The 13936-nt window shown below is 37.1% G+C and overlaps 1 protein-coding gene across 5 annotated transcripts in view; it reads left to right on the forward strand.

Moving 5' to 3' along the window:
• GRM8 (glutamate metabotropic receptor 8) overlaps nt 1–12428 on the forward strand; it is a 356584-nt gene extending 344156 nt beyond the window's left edge. For 3 of the 5 annotated variants that reach the window (XM_074870103.1, XM_074870105.1, XM_074870106.1), the window contains 2 exons: nt 6344–6645; nt 11867–12428. In XM_074870103.1, coding sequence (XP_074726204.1) covers nt 6344–6640 — 297 coding nt within the window. In that variant the 3' untranslated portion in view covers nt 6641–6645; nt 11867–12428. The remainder of the gene's footprint in view (nt 1–6343; nt 6646–11866) is intronic. The other 2 variants (XM_074870101.1, XM_074870102.1) reach the window with 1 other exon arrangement.
• Nucleotides 12429–13936: the final 1508 nt, after the last annotated feature.

Raw genomic sequence — 13936 nt, forward strand, 5'->3', positions numbered from 1 at the left:
AATGTACAGATGTTTTCCTAGTTTTTTTCTGCAATGTAAAGAATTACAGTCTAACTTTACTGCTTGAGATAATAACTAATGAATGTTGTACTTTCATGTTTGTGAGAAAGCCTTGACTTTTTCTCTCAAAGCCTCATTTTAATTAGTAGTTTGGTAAGGAATGTTTTTAAAAGGTTAAAAAAATATATATGTTAAGTAGTTTCCCATGTTTTCTACCTGAACAAGTGTTTGCAGAAGCTTCATTCCATTAAGTTTATCTTATAAGTGGAAAATAATCTTGTTATATGAGCAAAACAATGACTGACTTGCATCTGTAATATTTTTCTTTAAAAAAAGATTAATTTTCTTCCCACAGGTCCAGACAGAAAAGTATGTTGTGTACTGAAAGCAATAAAAATCTGTAGGTGTAAGCTTATGGGGATGGAAATTCTGCAGAGAAGCATGAATCCTTTTGTCAGTTATTGGCACCTTGCCATCATTGTTACCTCCTTGTTTATAGTCTTCTGGTTTCAAATATATTTACCTCCAGCCAGCCTTTTCCACGTTGATTTTTGGTGTAGAATCCATTGCATGGTGTTTCTTTGTGATTTGTGAACACAACTATGAAACATAAGTGTTGTCATCCAGTCAACTCTTTAGCAAGCAGCAACACATGCAAAAGCAATTGTAGTGTTATGGCATGTGCATGACTTTAAAAGAAGAAAGAGACTGTCTTTTTCTAAGCCCTCTAGATTCTGCAGCAGAGGGAGGATGGCTATGAATGCTTTCAGTGTTTTTCTGAGACTAAAACCACTCACGCTCTCTCCACCACAAATGGATCATTTTGCTGTCTTTCCCAATCTGTGGGATGCCTGTGGATAGATGGCATGTATCTCTATTTTATGATGTAACATTTATCTTCTGGCTAGAAATGATCTGGTAAAGGCTTCCAACAGCTGAGAGTGAAGGCAAGACTGGTGGGAGGGAATGAGAGCAAAAAACCCTTGTGGGGAATGAAGCTTGCTGCAATTCTGACCTTAAAAAGTGAAAATGGCTGAAAGAGCTGAGAAGATTCACATAAGAAACATAAAGTATTTGGTAACAAGGATAAGGGAAAAATTAAATCATAATTCAATCTTCTGCTCTGTTACTGGCATTGTGGGACACATTCAAGAGTACCTATCTAGGTATATCTGTCCCAGCAGGATGGTTCAGACTCCAGTGTTTGATGCTAAGGCTGCTTCTTTAGCCTGTGGAGAAAGGCACTTCTAAAGGACAAGTTGTATAGAATTAGACAGTAAGAGACATTAGATCAGCTGCATCTTTTTAAACATCCACTTCTCTTTGGAGTGCAAGTAGCTGAGTTGGATCTACACTAGACACCCTGATAGCTTGAGATGTACTGAGCCTTCCCTCTGTGGTTTAGCACTTCACTAACCACTGGTCTTGTTCATCTTCTGTGTTATAACTACCAGCAGTTAGAGAACTTGCACCAAAGTGGAAAACTTAAATTCAATTAACTCAGGAAAACACAATAGCTGTATCTCCCACCTATCCAGGATATACTATTAAAACCAGATTAGGGAACAGGCTGGATGGGAGGTACCGTCTATTTGACCTATTGAAACTGAGTAGAAAAATAAAATAAATAGCATGAGAAAAGCAGCAATTCTGAAGAGGGCCTGAATATAATCCTGTGTGTGAAAGTAGGGGAGGCCTTAAATCAAGGAAGCAATCTGGACAAAAGTTGTGACATTACAACTGTTGGGTTTTTTTTCTGTAATGGAAGTGGTGGCTTTGTGTTGAATTCAAGGCATGCTGTGTACATGATGTTGCCTCTGCAAGCACCAGACTGATGGGACAGTTCTGGGGACTTGGGGGATATTTCAGTTCTAAGCAGTGAAGCCTAGCTGAGAAGTAGTCATTCAGCTACCTGCACTGGGACAATTTGGTGCACACACCTGCTCTGATGCATAGAAATTTTACAGGTTATCAAGGAGACAATTCAGTTTCAAGTACTTCCAAATTGAAGAAGCCATGAGAGTATCTGTGTTTTTCTAAAATATACTTTCAGGGTGCCCCAATATTTCCTGTGTCACATCTCAAATTTCAAAGTAGAAAGAAGAAGATACGTAGTCCTAGAATCAATGGTAGAAGATAGAAAATCCCTAAATATCCACACAGACATTATCTATTTTACCTGCTGAGGCAGTCAGAGGCTATATTACAAAGTTTGTAGGACCCTTCTGATGACGAAAGGGTCCAGGTCAATTGTGAGATAGACAGATCATGTGTCTGAGTGGGTACACAGGGTCTAGATCATCTACATGAGGCAGTCTGTTGTGAGGAAATCTTTGTCAATTGTGGAGGTGGAAAACAGTACATAAGAAGTCCTGTATCAGTTCTGGTGGGGTTGGGGTAGGGGATGGAGACAAGAAGTTATTTAGGCTTCAAGTTTTTCCCATAGCATTAAGATTTTTTTTCTTCTGCTATAGTATTTTTAGTTTTCTTATATCTTCTGACTGTCAAGAACAAGGAGAATAGATATAGCACTCTTTGCTACATCTGTGAAAGGCTTTATTGGACAAAAAGTTTGTAGTTCAGAAGGGATTTTAATGTGAGTAGTGCTGAAGTTCATTTCTGTGTAACCATGAATTGTGAGAAAGGGACCTTTATTCTCCTGTAACTCAGAGAGGGCTACCACTGTGAGACACATAAAAAATTATTCAGACCTCATGTCTTATTAAACAGAACTATTTTTGTTGCTCCTTGATTTTTAGAGCAGCTAATTCTGTAAAAGTTACAAGTAGTTACATTACCAGAACAATAAAAGTACCCAGAATTCACAGCCATAAAACAACATTATCCTCTTGTCAGGGATAAAACAAGAGTTAGACAAAAGTCAAACCAACTCTGTGTCATCCTGTTTGCTAGACTTCAGACTTCATCAGCCTGCAGAAGGGGTATTCCAAAGATGGGAAAGCTTAGATGCAGAGGATGTTCCTGTTCTATAAACAGACTCTCAGCCTGCAAATGACCATTTAAAAAGAAGTAGGGCCTGTTGCAATAGAACAAGGGATAATGGTTTTAAACTAAAAGAGGGTAGATTCAGACTAGATATAAGGAAGAAGTTTTTTACAGTGGGAATGGTGAAACACTGAGCAGGTTGCCCAGAGAGGTTGTAGATGCCCCATCCCTGGAAACATCCACAGGCAGGCTGGACAGGGCTCTGAGCAACCTGATCTAGTTGAAGATGTCCCTGCTCATTGCAGGGGGGTTGGACTATATGACGTTTAGAGGTCCCTTCCAACCCAAACCATTCTATGATTCTAATAGGAAAAGGAATCAGACCCAGGCTGTCATTGACAACTAGTCTCCAGCTGAGTATGCAATTTCATTAGCATATGGAGTCAGACTGATGTATACACCACACACAATGTGTACATGTAAGTATATGTTCCAAGCCTTTGTCTCAAGGTCTAGCAAGTTTCTTGAAACCTTTCTTTTCATTAGCTTCATTAAAGAGTAAGTAGTAAGGGTGATCCATGCAAAACAGGATCCCTGAGGCTGAAGCTCTCTAAAGGCTATATTCACTATTTGAAAACTGTTCTGTCAGAAAATTCCCAACTCATTCTAGTTTTAATGTTCAATAATTATAATGGATGGTTCAAAAGCACAGCGTTCATTAGAAATAAATCCCACTGCATATGAACTGTAACCTGCAGAGAGAAACTATCTGTGATTTGGATTTTTTTTAAATAGGCTGTTGTGCTGCTCATTTCAATTAAATCCACAGAAAATACATTAGAAGTGATGATATAGCTCATGCGAAATACCTGCACTAAGTGCATTGAAATCCATGGGCTCATATTATTTCAGTGAATGCATGATCAGATTTAGAGTTGATTCACTCATGAAGCTTACTTGAATGTAAATCTTCAGGCAGACATGTTTTCTCTTTGGTATTTGTTAGAGCTTGACACTGTGGGATTTACCACAAAAAAGGTCATTCAGATCTACCATAATGGACGTATTTATTGCTAATATGACTAGTACTATTGCATGAATGTATGTATTTTACTCTATAATATCCAGAGATTCTTTACCCTTTTTCATTGCCTAACTCTTATGCTGATCTATGAGAGAAAGATGAGCCTTACAGTTTGGGTACTTCATAAGGACTTAAAAATATATTTAAATGCCAGGCATTGTTACAGATTCCATGGTGAGGCTCAGCTAGCCACTTAACTGCCATGAGCTGGGTTTAAAAATGATAAGGCTTTGGAAAAGGATTTTTTATGTTTAATGGAATTTTCACATGCACTACAGTTTGTTAAAGGTATTACTTGCATTGATTTCAATTTTGAAAATCCCATTAAGAAATATATACATCATTAGGAAACAAAATACTTTTGCTTTTGGACACCACTTAATGCATCGCTTAACCCTAAAAAGCACTGCTGTAGCAGTTTACTTGGAGATTAACCAGCTTGCTTCAGAGAGAAATGGATATGTCATTGGTGCTGTCTGAATGTGAACATGCATCTGCACAGAGGTCCTTCCACAGAAGTCTGAAAACAACTGCTTATTAATGTAACTGTGTGAAGTTTTCATTAGAAGTGTTCATGCAAAATGTAGGTCAAGCTCTGATTTTAGGCACACCACTGTCATTTTTGGGTTTGAAAGGAAGGGAATTATTTCACTGGTGTGAGAAAAAACTGTTATTTCCTGATGTATTGTCTTGATGTATTATTGAAATGAAGAAAGGTGTTGCTCCTATAACTTTCCTCAGCACAATAGGAAGGCAATCCTGATTGTCTTTTCAGTCTGTTGCTGTCCCTGAAAGCAGGTTCAGCTTCTTACAAATTCTGAAGCATTGTCAGTCTTTTCTTAAAGAATAGATTGGGCTACCCTGCATTTTATGGTAATATTTGGCAGTTTTCTGTACAATTATACAGATACTTTGCAAGGTGGCTCAAAGCGAAAGTCCACTCTTCCAAAATACATGTGTCACATTTCTCACCTAACCGTTTTAAGTGAGAGCACAGTTTATTTGTGATCTCTAAGGAGAAAGTGTCTAATGGAAAAACTTTGTAAGCTCTAACACATTAAAAATGTTCAACTATAATAGTGACTGCACACCAGTTTATTATATCTCTAGTTTTCTGCTAAGGGCCAAGTTACCCAAGGGCATTTCATAAAATCAGATGATCTGAAGCTGACATTGCAGACAGACTTGCTACCTTATCTCCAGGTTAATGTGATAGTATTGGCCAGTGCTTAAAATCATGCCAGACAGCAATGTCAGTGAATCCTCTGCCAAGGCAGTGAGCAGGTTTTAGGTCATTATCTTTTTCAGTATAACAACATGATTACTGAGAGATTTCCTGCCTAGTTTAGGAAACCCCACAGAACTGTAAAGTAAAATTGTTGTCTCATAAAATGTCCAATAAAATATAATTTACTAAGAAAAAAGCAGAACTACAATTAGTATTTCTAATAAATTCTAATTTCTATCTGAATACTTCTCCAAATAGAAACTTCTCTCTGTTGTTTTTATGGAGTGATCATTGTAATTTTCTTTTATGGAAGATCAGAGTTGCTTTCTTTTTGTAGATGATAACAAACAATAGACATACTCACTCAGAAATGTCAGATATTTCCTTTGTATCTATATGGGACTGAGGTCCTTTCTGATCTGATTTCATGGGTCCCTGATTTTCTGATTTCTTAGTTAGGACTGTGACATATTAATGTGTTTATTGTGTGCCAACAGAACATTGTGACTAGAATTCAACAGTAAGGTGGAAATGTTAAAAACAAACAAAAAAGTCAAGAATATTCAATCTTCACCACAGAGAAACTAATTTTTTTTTTTCCCAAGCTCGAAACTCAAAGAGTATATAAAAGATTTCTTAAAATTTGGATTATGCCTGCTGCCAGTTGAGCCATGCTGCATACTCTACTGAATCACCACGTGGCATATTGTAGAGGCTTCTGTGTATTAAAGTAGATGATACAACGCTAACCCTATTGTCACTCCTCTGTTCCTGTACAGGCGTATTTGTTTCTTTTCTGAAAATGTGGTTGCTACAGCATCTTGATTAATTTTATGAGAACGAAGTTTAATAAATATTATGTTGTTTTTACCACCTACACTTAAGGTTAAAAAACCAACATGAAACAGCCATATATTTGACTATAATTAAAGGCAGCCAAAGTCAAGGGTCTTTCTGATGTATGTACAGAAAAGGTAGTGTTATTTGTTCCCTTTCCACTTAGTATTTTTGTTAATTACTTTATTTTCCTTCTTATATTAAATCAATATAACAATGATTTTTATGTTGTTTCTTTCCTTCCCCAGATGTACATCCAGACAACAACACTTACTGTCTCCATGAGTTTAAGTGCTTCTGTGTCTCTAGGCATGCTCTACATGCCCAAGGTTTATATTATCATTTTTCATCCAGAGCAGAATGTTCAAAAACGGAAGCGGAGCTTCAAGGCTGTGGTGACAGCTGCCACAATGCAAAGCAAACTGACCCAAAAAGGAAATGACAGACCAAATGGCGAGGTCAAAACTGAGCTCTGTGAAAGTCTTGAAACCAACAGTAAGTCATCTGTAGACTTTCCCATGGTCAAGAGTGGCAGCACTTCCTAATAGATGTACGTTCACAAGAATGCACTTTCTTTTAATAATAAACTTCATTCTTTTTGTTGCTTGTTCTGCATGAAACCAGAGATGTGTCAAAATTCATGTACTGCTGAATGCAGGAATGTCTAGAGTTGTTTCAAACAAATTGTTTTTCACAGGAGGCTAGTAAAAAAAAGAAAGCCACATCTTTTTAAAATGATCTGGTTTAGCTAGTGCTAAATTGATGTGTTGTACATTGCTGTGCCAGTCGTGGTATGTCCTGACAGTTCATGAGGTGTATTTATGGTCATCATTGTATATTCAAAACTCCAAGGCTGTTGCAAAAAAGTAGAATGAGAACAGTTAACATAATTTTTATTTTACAGTTAGGTATGGAAGTGAAAATAATGCTTTTTAGCTTTCCACCTTAACTTAATATTTGTCGACTTGTTCATTTATCACAACTCATGAGTACTAACATTTCCCAGAATAACACTTCCTATCCAGGTTTTGTTTTGGTCTTACTCATCTTGGTACGAAATCGTGATAATTCATATACAGTTTAATCATTACATGTTCTGATATGTCGTGGGTTAGTAATGGGAAAAGTTCTTTCCCACGTCAGAAAAGTTCTTGAATTTTGCCACATCTCTAAATTGCTCTGGTATAGAAGAAAATAGAGACCTATAGCTTCCATTCCACTACATGACATACAGTCTTATAAACTGGACTTCACAATAATAATAATAATAAAAAAATATGAGTAGAGCCACTAACTTTACCCCCAGAGTTTAGTACTAATGGAGAATTGGTCTCTATTGAGGAGTTAGAGGTCACACAGGATGGACAGCAGCTGTTACAATTAAAGACAATTTTTTTTCAGTCATTTTCCTGTAAATGAGGGATTTTAAAAATTTTTTATTACTTTTTGATGATGTTGACAGGAGATTGAATAGTACTATTTTGCTTGAGCACATTCAGACAAGTCAGTACCAATTTTGCAGAAAAATATTGTACTTATTTCAGAAAAATGCACACCCCCCCACTGAATTCAGTTTTTGCCAGATTGAAGACTGTATAAAAACAGTCCATAAGTTTACCATACAATAGTTGCTGTTGCATGGAGGATACTGAGTGCAAACCAATTCACTTGAAAAACTCATGACCCTTCAAGATGTGTAAATCTGCTAGACTGAGCTATGCATTTATACAGATTCTGACATATTACAAAGGACAAAAGGAGAAAGGCAAACCTCATGAAGTTCAACAAGTCCAAGTGCAAGGTCCTGCACATGGGTCGAGGCAATCCCAAGCACAAATACAGGCTGGGTAATGAGTGTTGATTGAGAGCAGTCCTGTGGAGAGGACTTGGGAGTAATTTTGAATGGAAAGCTGACCATGAGCCAGCAATATGTGCTCTCATCCCAGAAAGCCAACTGTATCCCAGGCTACATCAGGAGAAGTGTGGCCAGCAGGTCGAGGGAGGTGATTCTCCCCCTCTACTCTCTCATGAGACCCCACCTGAAGTACTGTGTTCAGCTCTGGAGCCCCCAGCATAAGAAGGACATGGACCTGCTGAAGTGGGTCCAGAGGAGGGCCACACAGATAATCAGGGGTCTGGAGCACCTCCCTTATGGGGACAGGCTGAGAGAGATTTGGATTTGTTTAGCTTAGAGAAGAGAAGGCTCCAGGGAGACCTTATAGCAGCCTTCCAGTACTTAAAGGGGACCTTCAGGAAAGGTGGGGAGGGACTCTTTATCAGGGAGTGTAGTGATAGAATGAGGTGTAACAGTTTTAAATTGACAGAGGGTAGATTCAGATTAGATATAAGGAAGAAATTCTTTATTGTGAAGGTGGTGAGACACTGGGACAGGTTACCTAGAGAAGTTCTGGATGCCCCCTTCCTGGAAGTGTTCAAGGCCAGGTTGGATGGGGCTTTGAGCAACCCAGTCTAGTGGAAGGTGTCCCTGCCCATGGCAGGGGGGTTGGAACTAGATGATCTTTAAGGTCCCTTCCAACCTAAACCATTCTATGATTCTATGAAGTCCTTTTCACTAGGTCAATAGTCACAAACTCCCAACATTGAAAAATTTCGTCTTGCACTGACTCCATGTGAGGTAGGTCTTTCTTTTCAATGATAGTATATGAAGCTGATCACAGAATCAGGCTATTCCTAGTATACCAGAAGTGGGTAGTAAGTGTTTTCCACCATTTCCCAATCAAAAATACTGGTAGTGATATCAATGCTCATAACTAGGTAAGAAGATGAGACAGTCAGGTAATTCCTTTTGCTTTCCATCCAGAGACAGCTGTGCTCTGGTTTGTCCTGTTCCATGTAACAGACTTTACTCCATGTAGTCTTCCACATGTATACAGTCATGTTTTTATGTGGATATACATTCACATTCAGTGGAAAACAAATTGTGTCTGCAAAACAGGATGAAAAAAAATCCAGATGCAATTACAGAAGGCATAACAGTGACAAGTACTTTAAATGCATATAGGTCAGATCACAGTAATAATTCTAAATTGCTTTAGAACCTCTTTTATTTTATTCTTTTTCCCTTTGTCTCATTCCAGCAGCAATATAGTAACTGGAGCTAGAAAAGAGTGTTCATTCCCAGAAATATTTTGAGCCAAGTCTGTTACTTTTTCTGGGCATCTATGCTTGCCAAATGTGGTTCATGTTATTACTGTGAAATGCTAACAGTCTTAAAGAGCAGGACACCAGCTGCTGAAGCTTTCAGATCCCCAAACAGGAACTGTAGGCTTATTACAGTGAACTATAAAGACACTTGCAATATTTATCAAGTAAAAAAACCCATTGTTTGGAGATGAGATTATATTTAATACTTTTTGAACTACTATCTACACTAGCTTCCTGTGCTATCATTTTTTAAAGTAACAACCTTCAGAACTCAATAGTATAATTTTTGTTTCTTGATCAGTCCTAGATTAATTCTGTCAAAACTGTTTAAGTCTCAGATATACAACAAAGTCACAGCAAATTAATGAGTTAGTCTAAATCAGGTGAGGTGTAGTAACTACTTATTTTTGTATTTTGAGCTTCTTGCAAATGTTCTCATATAATTCAGCTTACTGAGTTGTGATAAATCTGATTATGTTACATTGCTGTGGGCTAAAAACATACACATGAAAAGTTATCATAGAACTCAGCTGATACCGGGTAATGTAGTAAGCTAGCTTAACCTGATCACGTATCAGCCTATTTTCACAGTGAGGGAAAAAAATAAGCTCTGGTCCCTCCATCCTTTTGTTCCCAAGTGTGCAGAGTTTGCAGATGTGCATTTATTTGTTAAGTCTTAACTGGGAAAAAGATCCTTTAAGGAACTTGGTGCCATTTCAGCAGTCCTGCATTATTTTCAGAAGGACTTAACGGGCCAAAGGGAAAATAGAATCCTCTCAGAAATCCAGCTGTGGGAGCATGGGAGAGTTCAGACAAAGCAATACATCCCATCTGAAAAATCTGAAATATGTAAATGAGGCTATATTTGCTTCAAGTGTCCCAACACATGCAAATAAAGCTATTTCATGTTGGTGCTTGAATACTGTGATCGATTATGTGAAAGACTTGCTTAATGTGCCAGAAGCAATCCTTCCATGAATTAGCTCTTCAAGACACAAAGTATTGGACTTACCTCCAATAGTAAGCAAGAAATATTACATTTTGCAGTTTCCTTTTGATTATTCATTCTTATATATACATTCTTAGGAAATAAAAATTATAGTGATATGTGAATTATAATGGTCTGGTTCTGTTGTGTCTTACAAAATGGCAAATGCAATAGTAGAATCAAATTGCTCAGAAACCCAAAGAAAACATGAAGAAAAAACAAGCAACAAAGTTATTATACTACTACCTAGTATTATTTTACAGCAATTTTAGTGATGTTTGATTTAGTTTAATCTTTGGTGCAGGAGAGAGGAACTGTCACTTCTTGTTTTCTGTAGTCTGTTCTTCCCAAATAATCGGATTGTTGGGCTGGATTTAGGACCTAGAATGAAGAATCCTTTTCCTATCTATCTCAGCTGTTCCTACCAGATTCTATATAGAAAAAAGCAGTTGAAGGAAGGAAGGAAGGTATGGGAATAGACTTGAGATCTTTGAATTTATAGACTAGACAACCATCAGATTATTTTCATCCTGCCAGCTGCAGTCTTCACTATCATAAGCAGAACATGTCTGTAGCAGACGGAATATAAAACATATTTGGGAAGCCAAATTCCTCTTTATGCAGTGTGACATAGATCTTATTATAGACAAAAAAGACACTCAGTCCCCTATCAATCTGATTTGCCATGTACCCAACTGGTTTAAAATTAGGGAGCTGTCTGTGAGATCTGATGTCACCGCTTCCCTCTTCTCACCACTACATTAACACAACAGTGGAGACTTGGGCCATATTTTTTACAGCAAAGGAATAAGATGTAAGGTCTAGAAGCTGACACAAAATTCCATGTAAGATTCACAGTTGTTCACTTTTACAGTAGTAAAGATGTTTAACTTTCTCAACATACTGCCGCATCCTGAACAAAGTGTATGATCTTTGCTCAAAGGAAGACATGATCAGCTGACCATCAACGTAAGAAGACCATAATAGCATGGCAGCTCTAAAATACAGCCTAGGCTCTCACAAGTGTTTCTTCTGGCTCACTTATATGCAGATGCTTTGTGTCTGAAGGCTCTCCAGAGAATATGTGCTGTAGGCACTAACTACTCAGTTTTGTTAACTTGGAGAGATGTTTCCCATGTTAGCCGTTGCTCCTTTCAAGGAGCATAAGCCTCCTTCTAGATGGATAATCCACCACTAGCTGCAAAGTTTTCTTCAACCTGTAGAAGAGAGAGAAAAATCCAAGCTCTAAATTAAAAAACTTCCATACAGAAATCGGCCAAAATAATTCCAGACAAATAGTATGTTGAAATTCTGTTATGGGAATGCTAAAACCACTCAACATTGTTCATCTCTATTGCCCTCTGCTTCCCCAAGTCATAAACAAAAACAGTTATCATCAAGAACACAGAACTTGAGATACAACTTATTCACTGCTTATATACATGCTTAAACTTTGTTACTTTATTCCATGAACATGGGCCATCTTATTTGAAAATACAGTTGGACATTGTCTGAGTTCAAATGCTAAATATGTGGGGTTTTCTTCTCCTCTCCTGATTCTAAAAATCCTGAACTTTATTTTTTTATTGTTGTTTGTTTTTGTTTTTTTGATTTACAGCCTCCTCTACCAAGACAACTTATGTCAGTTACAGCAATCAGGCAAACTGAGCAGGGATGAAATTCACTGGAAGACCTGCAGGATGGGATCTTGCAAACATAGACTTTACCACCACCAGAACTGAGTCTTGGAAATATCAGTAGACTACATTCAAATCAGTAGTCAGTCTTCTAAAGGACAAGGATTAAACAAGAGGCAAAAGGCGAAAGAGACAGGGGAAGGAAAAGTCCAGTTTTATAACATAGAGACAGAGTGTCAAGTTCTGGACTGTTCACTCACAAAAGGAAGTAAATCACAAAAGGAAAACAAATGTTAGCTTGTGAAAAAATGCTGTTGAAATAAATCATGTCTGATGTTATATTTGTAAGTACTTTTTTGTGATTGTGACAATTTCCTTTCCTGTCCTACATTGTTCAACTCGTAAAAGAAGATGAGTTTGTTTCTTGTGGCGGCTGACTGAATTAAGTCCTGGGTTATGCTAAAATAAATGCAATGGTCAACGCATGCTAATTTTTATACAAAATAATTTATTTCTAATAATAAAGGAATGTTTTGCAAATGTTGAGACTTGTTTTGTTGCAGTTTTAAGGAAAAAATATTCCTTACACTGTTGTCTATTGTTTGTTTAGAATGTGCAGTAAAGGTGGGTGTACAAATAAAATAATAATCATGGCATCAGAAGAATGCAGTGTAAACTCTAAGCATGTGTGTGTGTGAGTGTGTATGCGCGCACGCGTGCGTGTATGTACGTGCATGCCTGCATGCATGTATGTGTCTGTACTCTGCAGTGTGTGAATTTATTTGTTCAAAGCTTTGTGACTATATTTTCTAATGGAAGGATTTTTCCCCCTTCTCACCCTCAAAGTAAGTGCATTTTATATGTTTGTAAAGTGGAGTCCTGACAGTAATTATTTTGTATGATTGTATTATATTTTTGAATCTCCACTAATAATTTTGATCCTTTTCATTTCTGGAACTTACAGTTTGTAAGACTTTATGACAGCTAGACTGGATTAAGCTGAAAGTCTATTCAGCCTAGTATCCTGTCTCTGACAGGGGAATGTAGCAGATGCTTATCTCAATAAAGGTGACTTTGAAATAACAGGAGAGAAATCAATGGAGAATTTGGAAAGCAGTAACCTAGTGGATATATGTACTATTGCCTTATTAACACTTAAAAATCAGAGAAATAGATGTCCATCTACAATCTTCACATCTTCTAACTCCCATGTCAAATGATTGTGTGTGTGCTAGAAATGATTATGCAAAGAGAAGGAGAAATTCATATAGCTATCTATCATGTTAATAAACCCCTCCAAAGAAGACTAAAAAAGACAGCTAGGGACTTTCCACTTTGTTACTATACCTGTGATGTTTAAGACTTTTTCACTCCAAACACTACTTACCATTCGTCAAGTCAGTGGGTCTTCATAATCAGTTGGTTATTAAATGTTATTTCTCCTGAATTAGCCTGAATGGCTCCTTGTGCTTTTTTCCTCAAAGGAGCTGTATTTTTATAACATAACTGAAAGAAGCTGTGGTGGATCCTAAATTATGTGAAATAAAGTTTAAGTATTTGAAACTGAATCTTCTTCTGTCAACATTTAAACTCCAGCACAGTCAGCAAACTGCATGACAGTGAATTTCCATTTTCAAAATGTTTGACAAAAACATAGTTTTTCCCAGAATTTAAACACCTGAATTATTAACCAATGATTGCTTTGCTATAGTGTGGTATTGTGTGTTTGGTATGTGTGATATACTGTGTGAAAATTCATTTTTCGACTATGCCACAAGCACATCAATCTCAAACCTATAAATAATATATGCTTATTTTAAGCATAGGAGTAATGCAGCTAATGTAATGAGACCTGCAAAAAACTTCCATAAAATCAGTTTTAGTTCTGTTAGCTATTATCTCATCAAATTGAAGCTTTTTAGTGAAAATATATTGATTACATCAGTGTTTTAATAAAACCGACTTTCATGTCTAGGATGGATTTCCTAAGAGAAAAAGTGGGGAATCTGTTTTATGTGAAAAACCAATGTTTTGGCACTGTTTCTTTTCAA

This window comes from Strix uralensis, chromosome 5, assembly GCF_047716275.1.
Source record: "Strix uralensis isolate ZFMK-TIS-50842 chromosome 5, bStrUra1, whole genome shotgun sequence".
In the NCBI taxonomy this organism is placed as follows: Eukaryota; Metazoa; Chordata; class Aves; order Strigiformes; family Strigidae; genus Strix; species Strix uralensis.